The sequence below is a fragment of the Aulostomus chinensis genome, chromosome 22, assembly GCF_037954235.1.
Source record: "Aulostomus chinensis isolate RoL2024-O1b breed Wild chromosome 22, RoL_Achi_v1.0, whole genome shotgun sequence".
Taxonomy (NCBI): Eukaryota; Metazoa; Chordata; class Actinopteri; order Syngnathiformes; family Aulostomidae; genus Aulostomus; species Aulostomus chinensis.
In genome coordinates, this window is record NC_141341.1 from 12,325,628 (window position 1) to 12,344,424 (window position 18,797).

An 18,797-nucleotide genomic window follows, 5' to 3' on the forward strand; every position below is an offset into this window, starting at 1 on the left:
AGATGAAGCAATCACAGGATTAAGAACATTTTGTTAAAGATGAAACCAGAACGATAAAATGCAATAATTAAAGAAAATTAACAATTTCATAATTCATGTGTCATCAGAAACTATGAATGAAATAACATTGGTCTCCTAACAATAGTTTCTCATAAGGAGGTCATAGTGAAGCTCTTTTTTTTATTATATATAAGTAGAATGTGAATCTGTTCATTGGTATCCAGCAGTCAAATGTAGTACTCGAGACTCAACGGCAGATGGGAGCATGTTTTCATGGAGGTGTTCGATTGGAGGCAGTTTCACTCCCTCTAAACTAAACACTAAACCAGCAGGAGAACCAAAAGGAGACATCTGTCATCAGATCCTCCTGCACCTCCTCCACCCTGCAGCAGTGGCCCCTCTCGAAGGATCGCCCACTGGGAGAGCCATCCATCCGTCATCACACACTGTTTACACTTGTATTGAACATCCTCATCATCTAATTGGTAGTAGAAGCTGGATGGAGCCGCAGCTGAAGCCTCTAATCGGCTCCAGACCTCCCGCTCACCGCTCAGGAAAATGGAGGTCAATGAGAGTGGAAAATGATATCTTTGCAGCTCGCTCTAACCTCGGAGACACGGCCAAGAAAACGCCGCAGAAACGCGAGATTTGAGATAGTAAAACGATATCGAGATTGCGAGTGTGTTAATCCTGACCGGGGGGGGGGGGGGGGGGGGGGGTACATTCAGAGAAATTACACTTTTAGGATCCAGCCGAAATTAATTAGAGTCCCCAAGTGACCTTCGTTGTGATATCAAGTGATATGAAAACGCTGTCGTGCGCATTAATCTCTGAGGATCGCGCGGCCGCAGCCCTATTTCAAGATTATTATAGTGATTTTCCATTTAGAGAGATAATAAAGCGGTTTGCATCAGCAGCTGGAAGCCGGCGTTGGAAGTGTCTGCGTCGCCAAGTCTCCTCTGTAATTAAAATATTCAATTACATCCAAAAGACACAGTTCCTTCAGTCTGAACTCGCCTCAAGGTGAAGGACGCAGAGAGGGGCGGAGCTTGAGGGTACGCCTCGGTTTTACGCACCCCAGTCAGGGACGCTTCGGTCAGTGGAAAGTCGTTCGGAGCCCGCCGAGGATTGAATTCTCTCTCCCTTGACACGACCGAGCGGTTTTAGCGGACAAGGCGCTCAATTCCGGTCACGCAGAGACGCGCACCGCTGCGAGCATCTCCCGATCGAGGCTGCGCACGGAGAGGTAGGCTGCTGCTGCCGCTTCTAATGTCACTTACAGTTTTTATATCAATAAATGGTGAGGCAACAAATGAGATTAGGCGCAGTGTGCTATCATATAATCTCCTGTTAATCTACTCAAGCATTAGTGCGCACAGATTCTCACCTGACGCACCGCAGAGACGCGTTCAAATCGGCGGTGCCGCTTGAGTTTGTACGAATTTTCTAACTTCTAACTTAACAACTTTTACCAGTTGTCAGTAAGTTATCAAAGCTTTATAGAGCGGTTATAAACTGAGGTGCACCAGAGGATCTGGATTAGTCACGTTTGTAACTACAGACACATCGAAAGTGAGAGATTATGAGCATTTACGATTTAATTATTAAACAGTGAGGAGGAAACCTGCAGTACATAGCAACCTTAAAGTGCTGTCATTCAGTCTACAGCGCGTTAAAGTAACTGTAGTAACAGAGGCGGTGAGGTGGGGTGCCGGGGTGGGGGTCTCTACGCATGAACCCTGCCTGCACCTCACCTCTATGTGGAGAAACTTTATTATTAATAATAATAATAATAACAATAACAATCATGGTAAAATTAGAGCTCTTGCAAAGGTGCTGACAGGAAGAAACGACTTGACAGTACTGAAACAAATACTGATACCAAAGCAAGTAGTGCTGGTTGTTATGTTTCATGTTTTTCTGTGTACTGTCACACTGAACTAAACACACACACACACACACACACACACACACACACACACACCACCACCACTACTGAATCATAATCATTAAACAAGTCATAATTCCATTTTTTTAAGTTCAGTATTTGACCCAACACACAGGATCTGTCTCTGTCTCTGACTGTCTCTGTCGCTCTCTCTCTCTCTCTCTCTCTCTCTCTCTCTCTCTCTCTCTCTCTCTCTCTCTCTCTCTCTCTCTCTCTCTCTCTCTCTCTCTCTCAAGGAAGGCGTAGCTGTTCCGGGACTGAACAGGTTCCTGTGTGTGTAACTGATACTGAGATTAAGCGCAGCGGCTCTACTTTTGAAGTACAAGTAGCAGAACAAGGAGACTTTAGAAAATAATCCCCTGCATTCATCTTGATTTGTCTCCGGTGCACGCGAGGTGAAGTGTAAAATCCTTTTTTTGCAGTTTTATAGTTATAAAAACTGTTATTTTTTTTCCCTTTTTGAATTTGGTAGGCATGCTTACAAGCCATTCAGTCCGGTTGAGTCAGAGTGATGTCATGTCTCCTGCAGACTTTCCTCCCAACCTTCAGCCCTGCATGCTCAGAGTTTCCATCACCACACACCACCAGCTTCATACCAACATCATGTTCCAGTCCATTTGGCTGATATTAATACAGCCATCGACACAATCCAGCTCTGCTTGCATTCTCCGCTCTCTGGAGAGCCACGCGGGGGTGCCTTATTGCTTTGTTTCACACAGAAAGGAATTCCTGACTTTTGTCCCTTTTTTTTTAGAAAACAGAGGGCGGAAGAAAAATGCTTTTTTTTCTTCCTCCCAGTGTTGAAACCACACAATTTTGCCACGTTTTGACCACAGCCACATTCCTATGGAATTCTTACACGGGGCGAAGGGCTGGCCTGCGTACAATCACTGGAGACGGGCCAGACACAAAAAGTAACAGATGATTTTGGATTGATGGTTATGAGATCAGACCGTCAGGGATGTGAGAGTCTCATGAGTCACTCTCACGCACATCACTGTCTTTTCCATTTCCTATTTCTCAGCTAAAGGCTGGGAAGAGTTTGAAGGAATAGTTTGAAGTTTTGGAAAATATGGTGTGAGGAAGATAAGGAGTTCTGCTGGTGCAAGGCCGGTTAACTTAGCTGAGCATAAAGATTGGGGGGGGGGGGGGGGGGGTTGGCTGATAGCTTGGCCCGTTCCAAAGCTAGCAAATTCAACTAATATTGAAAGTTATATCTTGTTTTTAAAACCTGTAAACAAAAGAAAAAGAAGACTTGTTTAGTTCAGTTTGTTCACTGGTCCTTAGTGGTTCTACATGTATTTTAGACTTCTAGCCACATGGCATAGCTTTGCATTGTATGTTTCTTCTTTTTCCCAAGCTAGCCCTTTCCCATATTTTACACTTACCAATATTTGCCAAACTAGGCTCACAACATCTCGGCAAGCTACTGACTTCAGCGTCATATTCAGTGACAGACATGAGGGTGGAAGGGATGGTCTCGTCTGAATGATGAAGCTAATGAATAATTCACAATATTTCAGTAAATAAGAGATGCAGACTCTACTGCAGATTGGGCAAAATCCTCATTTTAAAAGTCTAAACATTCATGTTGCCATGGACCTAAAAATCAATCCTGTGCTTTTGCTGGTGTAATATTTAATTACTTAGTAACGTCTGCTTTTTTTTTTTCTCACTCTTGGTTTCACAAAGATGAAGCTCAGACAAGTAAATCCAGCAGTAAACATCAAACAGAGACAGCAGGCTGGGTCTATCAGGAAATAAACATGTGTCACTATTAACACCCGGGACTTGAACCGGACACCCCACCGCCAGCTGTCAGCTGACGGAAAACATGTTGTTTGTGTGTTTTGTTTGGAATGCAGATGTTGTGTTTCGGATCAGGCGGACGATTTGTTTGCATCATTCAATGTTCCACTCTAAGTACAATCCAAGTGCAACAAGGACTTTGCCAAAACTAACTCCGGTAAAGATCCGTCATTTTAAAAGCCTCTTACGGATAAATCTAATCTTCTAAATTGATGTTTTCTCTTCGTTTGCTGTAAGTTTCCCATTTTAACCTTTCAGAGTGCAGTCACATTTCATTTAGGTCATCATTGAACTGAGATGCATGTGACTGCTATTGAAGTCTGCTTTCACCACTTGACTATGACTTGAGGACACTTAAAAAGACTAAACAAAAAGACAGGATGCTAGATGTTGTGTTGCATTTGAGCAAATGTTCCTTGGCTCGCAAAACAGTCTGAGAGACCCAATCTTTGATTTGAACATTCAGATTTGTCTCATATCAAATGAATAATCTGCAGCTGCAGTTGAAACACAAGAACCAAAAAGAAGTTACCCACATTTGTTCCTCTAAACTAGTCTGACAGAAATGAATAGTGGTAGTTATCTTCCTGAGCGAATACTTCCTGTGTGAGACATCACCATGACAACTGGGATAATCGTGAGGCGTTTTACCTAGCGGAGCTGGGATTCGTTTTTTTTTTTTTTCTTCTCAAAAGTCTCCAATAATACACAAACGCAGAGGAATATCTAAGTCTGAATGCTGTTTTTGGTCAGGAAACGTTCTTTTTCCCTTTTATCGTTCCCCAGAAATTGTTTTTGGTTAAAAGAAAAAAAAAATGGACCAGCCTCTGAAAGTACTATTGAAGAGAACTTCACAATATTTAGAAATAGACCTTTGAAACAATCCAAATCTGTGTAGCTGAATCAGGGAGCTTGGTGGTGGGAGGCGGTGAATTAGTTTACAGGATGGTCAAGCCTCAGCACGGTGGTGACTTGTTTACTCGTCAGGCTTGAGACCTGCGAGGCAGCAGCCCAGATGAAGCAGCAGCTGCAGATCACATTGTTTCACTGCGAGTGAACAAACAGTCAGCTGGAGGCTCGTAAAACAAAGCCCGACACACAGTCCGTCTTCTCTAATGATGTAGGAGCGCTGTCGGCGGCGTTAATATCCGCTGACACTGATTGTGATTTAAGTGAAATCAAGAAAGGAAAATGTTCTCTTGACAAATGATGCAGTTGAAACGAGCAGAAAACGCCTGTCACAGACATTCCCAAAGTAAACTGAGTGCTGCTCTTGAACTGTTTGGACTACAAACATGGTTTTAGTCCCTTCTGAAAGGTTGTGCAAGGTCATTTTCCCATCACAGTCGATTACTTTACATGCGGCTCCAAATGTGTAATCGAACCATGAACACAAAGTAAAAAAAAGGTGCATTCCGATAGCTGTGAACTATAGACCATCAGCATTCGCTGTCTGTCAGATCAAACCTGCTGTTGCGATCCTATCTTCGCTTTCCAATGTTGTAACCACTTACGCAGAGCAGCTGTGTGTCAGTGTCTGGCATTTCGAGCGCGGTAGCAAACCCTCAGATGTTTAATAAACAGGAATTCATCAGGATTAGTTTGTGAGTAAGATTCAAGAGTTTGCTTTTATGACTGAGAAACTGAAATGGCGTCGTTACACGCAGGAAGTCCCGAAAGACAAAACCAGACGTACACTCTACTTCTATGAGCGCTTTATTTACTCCAGCAAGTACGGTACTGTTGTTGGCGCCGTTGCTTTGATTGCAAGTAGGACTTACCTCTACCAAGGAGGTATTGAGATGTGATCACCAGTGCCGGTTCTGTTCAGACCTGATGATGTTGGATCACTTTTTTGGTGGTGTGTGCTCTCTCTGTCTTCTAGTTCCTCAGTGTTATGACAGATTACGTGTCTTAATGCTTCTGGTCATGGTTTTCGGTGAAATTCAGGTCATCGACTGACATGGCCATACAGACGTGGCCTTATTATAAAAACACACACAGAAAAAAGAATTGTACTCTTGACTCCCAAAACATTTTTCTTTGAAAAAGCCGTCACGATGCTAAAGTTTCCCTGGCGCAGCATCTCAAACTGCAAACGAAAGAACCAGAAGCATTTCATCTCGACAAGATCTTTTGTCAGAGACAACTAAATGTACAATGCATATCCACTTTGATTTGTGTGTGTGTGTGTGTGTGTGTGTGTGTGTGTGTGTGTGTGTGTGTGTGTGTGCGTGTGCGTGTGCGTGGTTTGAAACTGGCGCTGTGATCTACAGGAAGCTGCTTCAGAGCTTCTTTGTACTGGCGATGAAAGGAGTCGCAGTCATCTGACAACCGTAAGAGAGCAGCTCTGTTTTCCTGTAACAGTTTATAGCTGCAACCGCGAGGGTGTCACTTTTCCTCCGAAGCTGTGGGGCTCCTCTGTTGGTGTTGCATGTTCCACACAGTATTGTACCGCTGTCAATATTCTCATTCACCCCTCAGAAACCAGGTTGTGTAACTCACAAGTCAAACAATATGAGAACTGTGTTGAACTGGAGAGGCTGTTAAAGGGCTCTGATCCATTTCACTGGGGATAAAGAGCAGGGTGGTGATTAAAAACCCAACTTTGCTTTCCTGGGTCAACTGAAAGTCTCTGGCTTCTTGGTAGGTGTTACAGTACAGGACAAAGCAGAGACTGTTAGTTCAACCATCAGAGGAAGAAAAAAAAACAACAAAAACACCCACGTGCCATGTTGTTGCTCGTAATTACAAGCAGCCATGTCAGAAAAAAATGTTCCAAGTCGGATATAATGAATGATGATACTTTTTAAAGAACGACAGAAATGTCACAGTTAATTACAACTTAGTAAATTCCAGTGTTTACCCTGGTGGGTCGTTGTAGCATTCAATGACTGGGTGAGCAGAAGTAGACGTGTTCTTTTCACGTCAATAAAATGTTATGAATACAAACTCTACTTCCATAAAGCCCATGTTTATCTAACTGGATGTATGCAAGGTTTAAAACAGTAAGAGTTGGAAGGAGTCAGTGAATAAGTGCTGACTGCTCGTGATCCTTCGCATTAATGCAACTGGTTAAGCTGTCAGAGTTAGCTACAGAGTTAGCAACTGATGATAGAACTAAGTTTAAGGGTCGTCTATGCCAAAATTACTACAATATTTCAGCAATCATTTTGGTGTTTCAGCATGTAAGAGGCAGGGATGTGACGACAATATATTTGTCAGGACCAGAGCGGCGAACCAAATGCAGGTGGCTACCTCTGAAGCTAAGCTGCTACAATGGCTAAAACCGCACTCTGTTAAAATAAGAAATATGAAACCAGAGAACCACAGAGGCCGTTGAGAAATACAGCAGGGAAAAGGCAGGGAATCTGGATATTAGTACCAAATTTCACGACAATACATTGATTAATTTTGTGTATTTTTGATTGTCAGTGCTGTCAGAAACAATTTTCAGGTGCTGATTTGATGGGAGGAATGTAAAAGCTCACTTGCACTCCCCTCATAAAGGTTATGTTACAACTCATGAGTTAATATTTGCGGCTGTGACAGGTTTAACACTTGCCTGCCTGTTTGCTCTGCAGGCTTTTATTACGTGCGTGACAGCCGTTCTCATCATGGAATAATCTTGGCTTGTAAACTTTAGGACTTTGGGACTAATTTCTTTGACAGGGAAAATAATCAGTCACACCAGCAGAGCTCTCGTGGCTGATGGAGTTCCTGGCTCCGATCGTAAGACACCGTCAGGTTGTAGAGGATTAAAACAGCAGCAGCGAGCCATGAAGGGACATAAGACAGGAGGGCTGATGCGGGGGGGATGCTGCCATTTGGCTCCAGCTACAAAGTGAATCTGGTAAAGCTCTCGCCAGGACAGACAGTGTATCACTGAAGAAATCCTCGTGTCTTCTCATCTAGGACATCCATGCAGGCGTAGATAGTTTCATCTCAGAGTGACGAGAGAGGGAGGAATTTAGAAAGCGTGCATGACTGTTGAGATGACACCTGTAAAGCTCACACCTCTGGATGCTGCTTCTGTGAGTCAGCGCGTCTCGCTGCTGCTATCAGTGTCTGGGGAGCATGACGCGTCTCACCGCGCACTAATTAGCATTGTGTGCGAGTCAGAACACAAAACTTTTGGCAAACTATGTGAAAAATGTGCCGCTTCTCGCCAAACATGTCTGCACTGTAACTCAGTAACTGTTTGATTGAATCCAATGAACCTTGGCTTGGTTTTGAAAATAGCGAATTGTGAATTGAAGTTTTCATCTCTAAGATGGAGACGGTGAAGCTGCAGCGTTTACACACGTGAGGTTATTTTTTTCTTGTGACTGATCATTTAAAGTGATGAACCCAAAATGATCATTCATTAATCAATCAGTGTAAAGATACAGTATCTGAAGTTCACAACTAATTTTTATCGTCAATGACATCCTGGTGAACCCAGAATTTAGGAAACTAGCCACATACTAGCTAAATGGAGACTGAAGAGGAGCAATACTCTCCAACGCATCTCCCACTACAAGCCAAGTCTTGATTTGCCCGTTTTATGCTCAATAATACAAAACAACAACAAAAAAAAACATTTAATTTGAGCTACAAAACTAAAACAGTTCCACCTCTACAACCAAGGTAAAAGCGTAACTATGCGAGCGTGAGGACCCCCGTCATCCACTAAATTCACTGGACAGGACTGGAACTGTTACTGTTCAGTAGTTTTTAGGTCAAATTAAAGTGTGTGTGGATTATTGAGTGTGTGAATTGATAACGAAGACCTGGATGATGCATCTTCATGTTTGTAAATAGACTTTTTGTTTTCTCCCGCTGCTCTTTTGGTCTCCATTAGCTTCCAGCGATAATGTTCTCTAAATCCTGGATTCACCGAGAATTTTTTTTTTTTTTTTTTTTTTTGGTGGACAAAAAGAATTTTTTTCCAAATTCAACACATTTAATGGTGAATAATCGTTTTTAGCTGAAATATCACTTTAACTGTGTTTTTTCTTAACACGGTGGGGCTTATTTTGTTTCCTTAGTTTCCATTTGATGTGTGAAAATCTTTATTTTCATCATAATTGTGCCATACATGCCATGGACATGGACTTTTTCGTTCCATTGTTAGAATTCAGACACGCGTCAGACACTAGCTGCCAACACAGGACTCTCCTACGTCGTACTTATTCGTTTCTCTAGATCGCCGCTGCCGGTGGCCTGTTGGATGCCTGAAGGAGAATCTGATGAAGGACAACAGCTGGAGGCCACAGAATGTGTTCGCAGATGTTGTGGCTCAGGAAGACAAACAAAAGCCTAAGAGAAAGGACTTTGTGCGGAAGGAAAACCATTGTTCTATTATTGCGTTCATCCTTGGCTTGGATGGACGAGAATAGTAAACCAACCTCTATAGACATTTTCGGGGGGGGTTGGGCTGACTTCCTCACAGAGACAACATTCTGACACAAAGCAGACATAGGATGTGATGGTTTGTCTCAGTTTGGTTTTCTTCCGTGTTTCTTGACCCAGCATGATACCCTCTAAGAGGAAGCGCCATGGTTATCTGCAGGGAGGGATGTATGGGGGATGTCCTCTGCTTCGCTAACATGGCGCTGAGGGGGGGAGTGACTGTGGACAGTTGTTGGATGTGACGGAGTGCAGACTGTTTATCTTTGTTATGTTGATGTAAAATTGCTGCATCATTGGTTATTAGAAACAAAATGTTTGATAGCACTCAGACGCGAGGAATGTAAACGGACTTCTTTGTCGACCAGATGCAAATACTTGGAGGTCACAGAGCATGAAGCACGATACCTGTCAGCCGTGTAGAGCTGGAAATGTTCGTCATGAGCGATCTTCAGTTCTCACTACTTTCATAACAAACCATGAAAAAATGTGGCCTGCATTAGTTTGCTTTCAGCTCTGGGTCATGTCATCTTTTTGACTGAGTGGATGACATCTTCCTCCAAGGAGTGTGTGTGTGTGTGTGTGTGTGTGTGTGGGGGGGGGGGGGGTTCTCATTCTTCGATCCCTCAGGGAGATGTCAAAGCATCACGCTTTCTCAGCTGCATTTTCTTGAACCCACCTCCTCATTTCTGACATTACAGAAACACGTCAAAGCCACTCTGTGCCCAAAATAGGGGAAAAATGATCAACAACGATCGTTTCCATGTGAAATATTGTAGTGTTTGAGATTGGGGCACGTACTTCTACCCAGACTCGGGAGACCTTGTGGTTATGCTTTATTTGTAATCTTCATCATCGCGTGTGTATCATGCACCCTCGTCTTAGTTGTGTTACAGGCTGAGTGACTGTTACGACTCTGAGCCTGTAGGTTGTTTACTCTCTCTCTAGTTTTCCCAGTGCATCTGTCATACAGGTATCTAAGCCCCTCACCACACACTCACACACACGCCACATTTTTCATCTGCCTGTCATATTGACTACAAATATGTCACAGCAGCCAACCTATGGATAAGACTCATACTGCATGTGTTACATGTATCCCTCAAAATAAAATCCACATTACTAGAAAGCATTTAGAGAGCGCGTACCACCGCCAAGATGAACTTTGGGTCTCTGGAACGTTTGCACTTGAGAGGAACCCTAGGAGGGTAGCTGTTACCCAGGGTAAAGGATTAACTATGACTTTGTCCAGGTCGTAGATGTCTTCAGGTTGGAACTTCCCTCAAAGCCGGGAGTCGTAAAAAAAGGAATTTCCTGTAGCCACCAGGTGGAGCTATGACTTGTCCACACCAAAATTGAATGGGTTCTTCCATTCCTCATACAACACCTTCCCTCCAAGTTTGGCGAAAATCAACCTCGTAGTTTTTTTGCGCAATCCTGCCGACAGTCGGACAGACAAACGCACCGTAAATGTGACCTCCTTGGTGGAGGAAAGGAAGAAGAACACAGTAAAACCTCAACAAACACTTTTAAACCTGAGAAATTGAATTATTAAGTAACAATACAGTTTTCACCATTCATCATTTAGAATTGCTAAATGCAGTTTCTCAGATTGTTTGACTACATGCACATACAACAAAGCGGAGTTCTTCACACGGGCCCTCGATATTTTTTTTTATTGACTTGTATGATAGATAAATGTTTATTCGTTTGACTTTTAAACAGTTCACTTGCCATTAAAGGAAGCGGTTGCGACCACCTGAGGAGCTGAGATTTGATGCATGGAGAAAATAAGGTTCTGTTTAAAATAAAGTATTTGAAATTGTGCATTTGTGTATTTGAGAGGTTTATAAAGATAAACTGCTTAAAAACAAACGGTCTGGATATGAAAATGATAGAAACCAGACTGACACTCTGGCCCGGCTGTAGATTCATCCGTGCTGTGTGAGGCTGGTGACGTCAAGAACACGGTACATCATTAGTTTACACAAAACAAGCTGAAGTTGCAGCACCTGCATGGCATTTCTGTTCTTTATGTTTTTTACACCAACAGGAGAGAAGTTGTGCAGAGGAAGGAGGGGACGTAATAATAAAAAGACAGATATATAAAGTGGCGTTGCCCTTTAAACTCAAGCCAAACGAGGGTGGAAAAATCCCACGAGAGCCTTTGAAATGGAGACGTTTCAGTTCAACTCCCAACAATTAATATTGTTTGGTTGTTATTTCTCAGTGCCAAACTCCTGCATGGGGTTTTGTAGAAGAATGAGGGGGAGGGAGAAGCAGGCTTTAATGTTTTCACTTGTTGGTGATGAACCAGGAGAAACTGTTATATCATTACAGTGATTTGTAATATATCAGCCGCGCGTTCGTTTTAACATTTGACATAAAAGCCATACTTCACTCAAAAAGTATTTCGGATTTAACGACTCACAAATAGTTATCTTGAGCTCCCAAAGACTTTTTTTTAAACACTTCTTTGAGTCCAGAATGTAGAAGGAGCCAGCCACGTATGTTTAGCTTGAAGCCAATGAGACTATTAACAGGATTATGATCAGAATTACACAAACACTTGGGTTTGCGCTAAAAAAGAATGAACACTTCTGGCTTTGTGGTACCGTGAATGAAAGCAGAGGACTGCTAGCAAGTTGGTTCTACTGAATGCGCCACCTGGTTGTGGTTACAGTTTGCAGAAGAGTTTAATTTTGTTTATTTGTTCTTTTTTTGTTTTTGATGCAAATCGATGTAAACATATCTTTAAGACAGTTTTGTTGTGGTTTATAGTTGGTGGCTATTCTGTGCCATTAGCTTCAAGCTAAATATACCTTGCCGACTCTTTCTGCATTCTGAAGACACAAAGAAGTGATGCAGCTGGGGAAAACTGTCTTTGTGAGTTCCAGAAACCTCCCTTCTCCCTGCCATCTCTCTGCTTTACTAATCTCATTCCTCCTCCTCCTCCTCCTCCTCCTCCTTCCTGCACTGTCCTCTCGTTGATAGCGAATGCTAAACTGCGTCTGTGAATCTTCTGTTTACAGGAGGTCAGCCAGACATCATGAGTGACCGCTTCGACTGCAAAACCTGCAACGAGTCCCTGTACGGACGCAAGTATATCCAGGTGGAGGACCACCCTCACTGCATCCCCTGCTACGACCGCCTGTATGCCAACACCTGCCAGGAATGTAAAGAAATAATCAGTCACAACGCCAAAGTAAGTTCCACAGGCGTGCTGTGATCAGTTTAAACCCTCTGTAGCATAAAATAAATTGTCCTCAGGAAACGCCCACAGACGCCACAAGGGCCTCGAGTGTCCTTTGAATTATGGGCTCGCCGTAAAGGTCTGGCAGCGAGTTACACTGCTGCTTACTTTGGCAGTCTCTCCTCCTCCTCACAAGACGCTGCAGCAGTCATCCGTCATCCTCCCTTGTCCCTCTCCTTTAGTTGTTTCTCTTTCAGTGAAACCTCTCGTTTCAAATATAAGTTTTTCCCTTGCCACTCAATGGAGTCGTTCATCACGGCGCTCGCCCGAACTGTCGTTGAAATGGAACACAAGCAGCTGTTTAAGAAAAAAAAATATCACGCAGGGGTTACTGGGATGTTGAAGAAAATGCTGATGAAGCTGATTCTTTTTTGCTGAAGGACAGCAGGGTGCCGTAGAGAGGAACAAACCAAATGTGAAAGTATGAGTTCAGGCTCACGTTTCATCATCCAAACATCCAAAGCAGTGAGGTGGCCTTGAGCAGGAAACTGAATCCTGTGGGTGACTGTGACCTCTGACCTCCATGCTGGCGAAGAAGAATAGTATATCAAGTTGGTGTTTTTTTAATCGAGTCATATTAGTCACTCTTTGTGAATCATGTTGATGATTTTTACTCACATTTCACCCCTGATAAATAAACCCAGCGGGAACCAGCTCTCTACTGAAGTTTGAAAAAAAGCTTTGACGTGAAGGCTTGTTTTCCTGAGTACTTTATCAGATCGCTACCAGATTGTGGTGTTACAGTAGCGAGCTGCCAGGAAATGAATGTTTATTCTTTGCTACACATCTCCCCCAAGAAATTTCTGCCTCGCATTTTTGTCATTATCATGCGAAGAGACAAACAAGCAAACAAACAAACACCGTTCACATTATCTCTTTGGCAGTGTTTCAAGACGTCCTCTGAAGCTAGAACGGATTACACGCTTGAAAGACTCACTTACACAAACATGTGACTAACAAGTATAATTCATTTTTAGTGTTTGACCTTATTGTATTTATGATTGTGCTTTCATGTTTTGCTTGTCTCTCTGTGTGATAACGCTTTATTGACTCTAAGATTGGTTGATTCCCATTCGGGATGGTAAACAGGGTTTATATTCTCTTCTTATATCCCGCCTCTCTTCTTCCTCCAGGAGCTCGTCTACGAGAACGGACACTACCACGATCACTGCTTCCGCTGTTTCCGCTGCGATCGCTCTCTGGCAGATGAGCCCTTCACCCGCCAGGACAATGCGCTGGTGTGCAGTGACTGCTACTGCAATGAGTTTTCCTCCAAGTGTGTGGCCTGTGACAAGACAGTCATGCCAGGTAGAAACACTGAAGGCTCCCGGTTCACTCAGCGAGTTCAAAAACTCCTCAGGGGCCGAGAGTTCACACCCTGTGTTAGCAGGGATAAAGGGGCCAGTGAGTTTTAGGTATCCGGGGTGTGACAGCTTAGATGTGACAGCATGATTGTTTCCTCACTCTGCTGAAAATATCTCCCAGCTGGGATTTCAACACCACTGTGACGACACGACTGTGGCGGTGACGGTGTCGGATGACTGAAAATTACCCCTTCTTCTCGGGGGCGTGGGACGTTATAACTCAACAGATTTTTCTAAACTGAGTCAGTCTTTTTCTTTATAGCCTGGAATTCATTTAAAAGCTGCTTTTCTCCTCATTAAAATGCAGCCAGGTTGAAAACACCATCATCATTCCTTTGGGCTCAGCTCTCAAAAGACATAAAAGGAGGCCACAGATCTGGAGATCTGACGTAAAGTTTCCCGAGCAAGGTTGGCTCGCAGCAGTGAAGCATGAATTTCCTTACAATAAAACACTTACGGAATGGTGAAAATCAAAATAAACAAAGTAGTGGATGAAGTGCAGTCGTGTATATCGGCGAGACCGTTGCTCTGTTACAACTTGCCGGATGATTTCGAGGCACGATGAGCTGAAGCAGGGGCACGCAGCAGGACGGTGGTGTAAGAACAGGTTTGGCCTTCCTGCTGAATCATCACCTCAGGTTTTCTCAATGTTCGCGCGAACACTGTCAGATTTCACAGCAGCGTATCGTTCTACAGTATTGCAGAGATGAAAGAGAGGAAGCTTGAGAATGTCAAAGATGATATCAACAAACATAACCCCCGGTCTCTCATAACTTTGTCTGACAGGATCAAGGTTGTTGGAGTACGGTGGCTCCACGTGGCACGAACAATGTTTCATGTGTCACAGCTGTGAGAAGCCCATCGGTGCCGAGGCTTTCATCCCAGACAACAACAACTACTACTGCGTGCCGTGCTACGAGGGCAGGTTTGCGCCTCAGTGCAGGCGCTGCAAAAAGGTGAGCGAGGCCTCTCGTGCCGTACCATCCTGATGTATGTCACGCCGTCTTACTCTGAGGTGATATTTTCATCATATGGTCAACATTAAAAACTGTCCATCACAACTTTCTTTGCCTTCATATTGTTTCATTTGTTCAACCAACAGCTCAGAACCAACCAAAGCTTTTCCACTTAGAATCATAAAAATGTCATTTTATGTTGAAGTTTTTTTCTTCCTTCTTTTTTGTGTGTCCATCCACACACATGCATACAACAGGCCGGCCGCCGGACCACCGAAAAACAGACCAACTGAACAACCAGATCAGCTAACTAGCAAAAACCAAACAAGAACAACAGACTGACTGACGATGAGCAAAAACAAAGGGCTGAACAACCATCCAGGTCAACTAACCAGCACAAAACAAACAAACAATCCAACTGACAGAAGAATGACCAACTGTCCAACCAGGAAAAAACAAGACAGAAACACACCAACACACCAACCAACCAACCAATCTCCAAAAAAAGCCCCAGACCGACCAGCAAAGTCCCGCTAACACAAAATCATAGAGCACAATGTGATTGTGCAGCCATTTGAAACTTACCAAATGTTGGATGAGACAAATTTTGCTTTGGAGTCATTGGATGAAACATTAGTACACGCCCCTGAATGCAGGACGAGTTTTGATGTTTGAAATGTTTTGACTGGAGGAGAAAAGATATTTCGATGTTTTTTTTACATTTGTAGAGTAGAATAATTGGCCTCACGTTGATAGCGTGTGTGTTTTGACCTGCAGGCTCTGACTAAAGGAGGAGTGACCTACAAGGACGAGGTGTGGCACAAAGAGTGCTTCTTCTGCACGGGATGCAAAGTCCCTCTGGCCGGCCAACCCTTCACCTCAGAGGGGGACAGCCCCTACTGTGTCAAGTGCTTCAGCAACCTCTACGCCAAAAAGTGTGCAAGCTGCAACACGGCCATCACGGGTCAGTGAGGCATACAGGAGAACACGCACCAATCTTTGTGTCTGTTGGCAGCTCTCACAACAGGAAGTCTAACGGTCCCTGACACATTAAAAAGGGAAAATTCAAGATCTCCGGTTCAACTCCGATCTAACTTCATTCCCTAAATTCCTGTTTGTGTCTACTATCAATAAAATACTTCACAATGATCTAATCAAACTGGTGCAGGCAGTGAGAGGACTCATTAAACCTCGTCTGGTGTAGATTTCATAATGAAACGGGTCTGTAAAATTACAGCTGAAGTTAAAAAAAGACAGATCCGAGGATATGTAGAAAAAGCTTTTATGTGGATGGCTGTGTCACTCAGTGTTTCGGTCAAAGTGCCACTATGTAGGTGCTAAGATTGTTGTATTTTTCTGAAAAACTAAACATAAATGAAAGATTGTTCATATTTTCAACTACTCTTTAATATGAATGCTGTGTTCCTGTACGTTTTCATCATATTTAGTCTTTATCCCGGAGTAACATTAGCCGCTGGTTAATCAAAATTTGTAGTCCCTTTACATGCTGATATTGCAGATACCATCAAATAACAAACACCAAAATTTCAATGTGAAGATGATATCACAGCCATTTCAGTTTCGATCAAATAAGTAGTTATTTAAAGGCAAGATAATGCAGTAGAGCAGGTACAGCAAGGTCTAGCATTGTCCCGGTCCTCTGTGTAGCTTCAGCAAACAAACATTAAGGAGCGCTGATGCGATCTTGAATTCATTTCTATTATTTCCTGAATGTGGTGAGGCTGTTGTTAAACTTTCCATCCCCAGTTAACACTCCTTCATTAATTGCGTGTTTGTTTGTTTGTGTGTGTGTGTGTGTGTGTGTGTGTGTGTGTGTGTGTGTGTGTGTGTGTGTGTTTCTTGCAGGGTTCGGCGATGGGAAGTATGTTTCTTTTGAGGACCGGCAGTGGCACCAGCCGTGCTTTAAGTGCTCGCGCTGCTCTGTGTCGCTGGTCGGCTCCGGATTCTTCCCTGACCGAGACCTTATTCTGTGTACAGACTGCAACAACGATGACGAGGACTGACCAACCACCTAAGTGCACCTGCAGCACCTGACGCAGCAAATACCAAACACTGCTGACACCAGCGGAACTTTTAAACCTCAGCTTTCCACACAAACGCTACAATCTTCTCAGCTTTAGGCACGTAGAAATGTTTGTATAAATTCTGCAAAAACGTGTTTTTCTGCCTCCTTAGTTTGCAGCGATGTAGTTTTCTTAGCGATGATATGTCAGACACTTCAAGATGAATAACTGTATGCACAAGGCTTTCATAATACACTGTAGATGTCTGCAGCTCGATAGTTAAAGCCATGCATAACATTTCTTTCAGAGGATTATATACTTTTCTATAAATATTATATTTTAATATTTGTGCTCTTGTAATATAAATCCTAACTTCTTCTGCGAGGAAAGTATTTTTTTTCTTTGCCAACGCCTTCTGCTTTTTAAAAAAAAATATTGCACTTTCTTAATAAAATAACACAAAAGAAAAGGTGAAAGGCTACTGATTTTAACTTTATATGAAAATATGTCTTCACTCATCCTGGATTATAGTCGAAAACTTTGGTATCCAAACTTTTGTGGCCGCCTCTCCGTTTTATTATTTTTTCCACTTGCACCAAAATGACATCCTGAAGAAAACTTCATTCTGCTGCCTGATCAAATTATGAGAAATGATTATTAATAATAGACCCTTTATATTTGAAATGCATTTTTTTGCAGAACAAAACGAGAAATGGCATGAACAGTGATTTACAGATTTTTTTTTAAAGTAAGGCCTGTAATTGATATAGTGATCATCATCATCATTATTATTATTTTTATTATTATTATTATTATTATTATCATTTTAATATCTGGCCACTCAAATGTGGCCTCAGGGCCCCACTTCGAGCAGCCCTGCTCGAAACTGTCATCGCTGGCAAAAACAGTCAAACTAACCAAGTAAAATAAGGGAAAAGGTCTTTTCAAGTGACCTCACCCCTTTTCCCAAAAATGGTCGTTCTGCAGACTTTCTCTTACTATGACTTATATAATCTAGGCCAATATTTACAGTTCAGAACCTCTGTGTGGATCTGCTCTGATTATGTTTACATGGCTGCCGAGCCAGGCATGTAAGTCTTCGGGCTAAACAGCCAGATTGATATAAAACTCATTTTATAAATGTTTTATTGATACGGCAGTGAGGTTGCATCTGGTCTGTCCAGATTTGAAGTATGTGGAAAATTTGAGATTTAAAAAAACAAAACAAAACAAAACTGTGAGGAGTTAAAAAAAAAATGCTGAATGACACTCTTGCTCCTGGACGCAGTAAAAATAAAAGGCCCTGTCGTCTGAGGAAAAGGACACGGGACAGTGTGCCAGTGAGAAAACACAAATTTGCCACTTCCTGTTTGGATCATCATTTATTTCAACAACCCTGGTCTGAATACCCGTGAAACTCTTATCATTAAATCAACCCCAGATGAAAAATAAAAGGACCGTGTGGTGCTGTTATTCATTTGAACTTTTCCCATGACTCTTCCTGAAATATGTTTGACCTTGTTTGCGACAATGTAGGAGAACAGTAATGTTTGGTCCCAGGAGGAAGAGGAGGAGGAGGAGGAGGAGGAGGAGGAGGAGAAGGAGGACAGGGTTGATGCACCACATTGAGGATTTCATGTGGTCTTGCTAGGCCTCAGTGGGCCCTGAGGAAAAAGAAGAGGAAGAAGCAGAAGAGGAAGACGAAGGAGAAAAAAGAAGAGGGCTACACCCTCACACAGATCCTGTTTATTTTGTGATACTGCAAGTCATCTGAGGTCCCGAGTGTCTGCACTTTAAAAGACATATTATGAAAGGGATTTTTAGTTTTTCTAATCTGACCAACAAAAAAAACTAATAATCTATGATTTTGAATCAATGTCTAATTAAATTAACAAGTTGTGGGATTTTAAGTCAGCTGATCTATGACAGATGTTCACTACAGCCGTTAAAACACTCCTTGTTTTAAAGTGATAATTAAAAATGATTAGTTTGCTGGATGTTAACATGGCGTGCTGGACTGATTTTTTTTCAACTTTATTGAAACAACATGCA

At 42.7% G+C, this 18,797-nt stretch overlaps 1 protein-coding gene across 2 annotated transcripts; it reads left to right on the forward strand.

The window, feature by feature from the left end:
* Positions 1-1,071: 1,071 nt before the first annotated feature.
* On the forward strand, positions 1,072-18,300 carry LOC147240797 (four and a half LIM domains protein 3-like). Of its 2 annotated transcripts, XM_086193659.1 has the most exons (7): positions 1,072-1,246; positions 2,185-2,343; positions 12,181-12,353; positions 13,535-13,709; positions 14,552-14,721; positions 15,499-15,685; positions 16,588-18,300. In XM_086193659.1, exons 3-7 carry the CDS (start codon positions 12,198-12,200, stop codon positions 16,743-16,745), a joined length of 846 nt encoding a protein of 281 aa, XP_086049785.1. In that variant the 5' UTR covers positions 1,072-1,246; positions 2,185-2,343; positions 12,181-12,197; the 3' UTR covers positions 16,746-18,300. The 2 variants fall into 2 exon arrangements, with proteins under 2 accessions (XP_086049785.1, XP_086049784.1); XM_086193658.1 differs by lacking the exon at positions 2,185-2,343 and having other exon boundaries at positions 1,076-1,246; positions 16,588-18,299.
* The last annotated feature ends 497 nt before the right edge of the window (positions 18,301-18,797 follow it).

Coding starts and splice junctions, on each gene's coding strand:
- LOC147240797 (XM_086193659.1), top strand. CDS start 12,198: ATGAGTGACCGCTTCGACTGCAAAACCTGCAACGAGTCCCTGTACGGA. Junction 14,722..15,498: donor AGTGCAGGCGCTGCAAAAAG/GTGAGCGAGGCC, acceptor TTTGACCTGCAG/GCTCTGACTAAAGGAGGAGT. Junction 15,686..16,587: donor CTGCAACACGGCCATCACGG/GTCAGTGAGGCA, acceptor TGTTTCTTGCAG/GGTTCGGCGATGGGAAGTAT.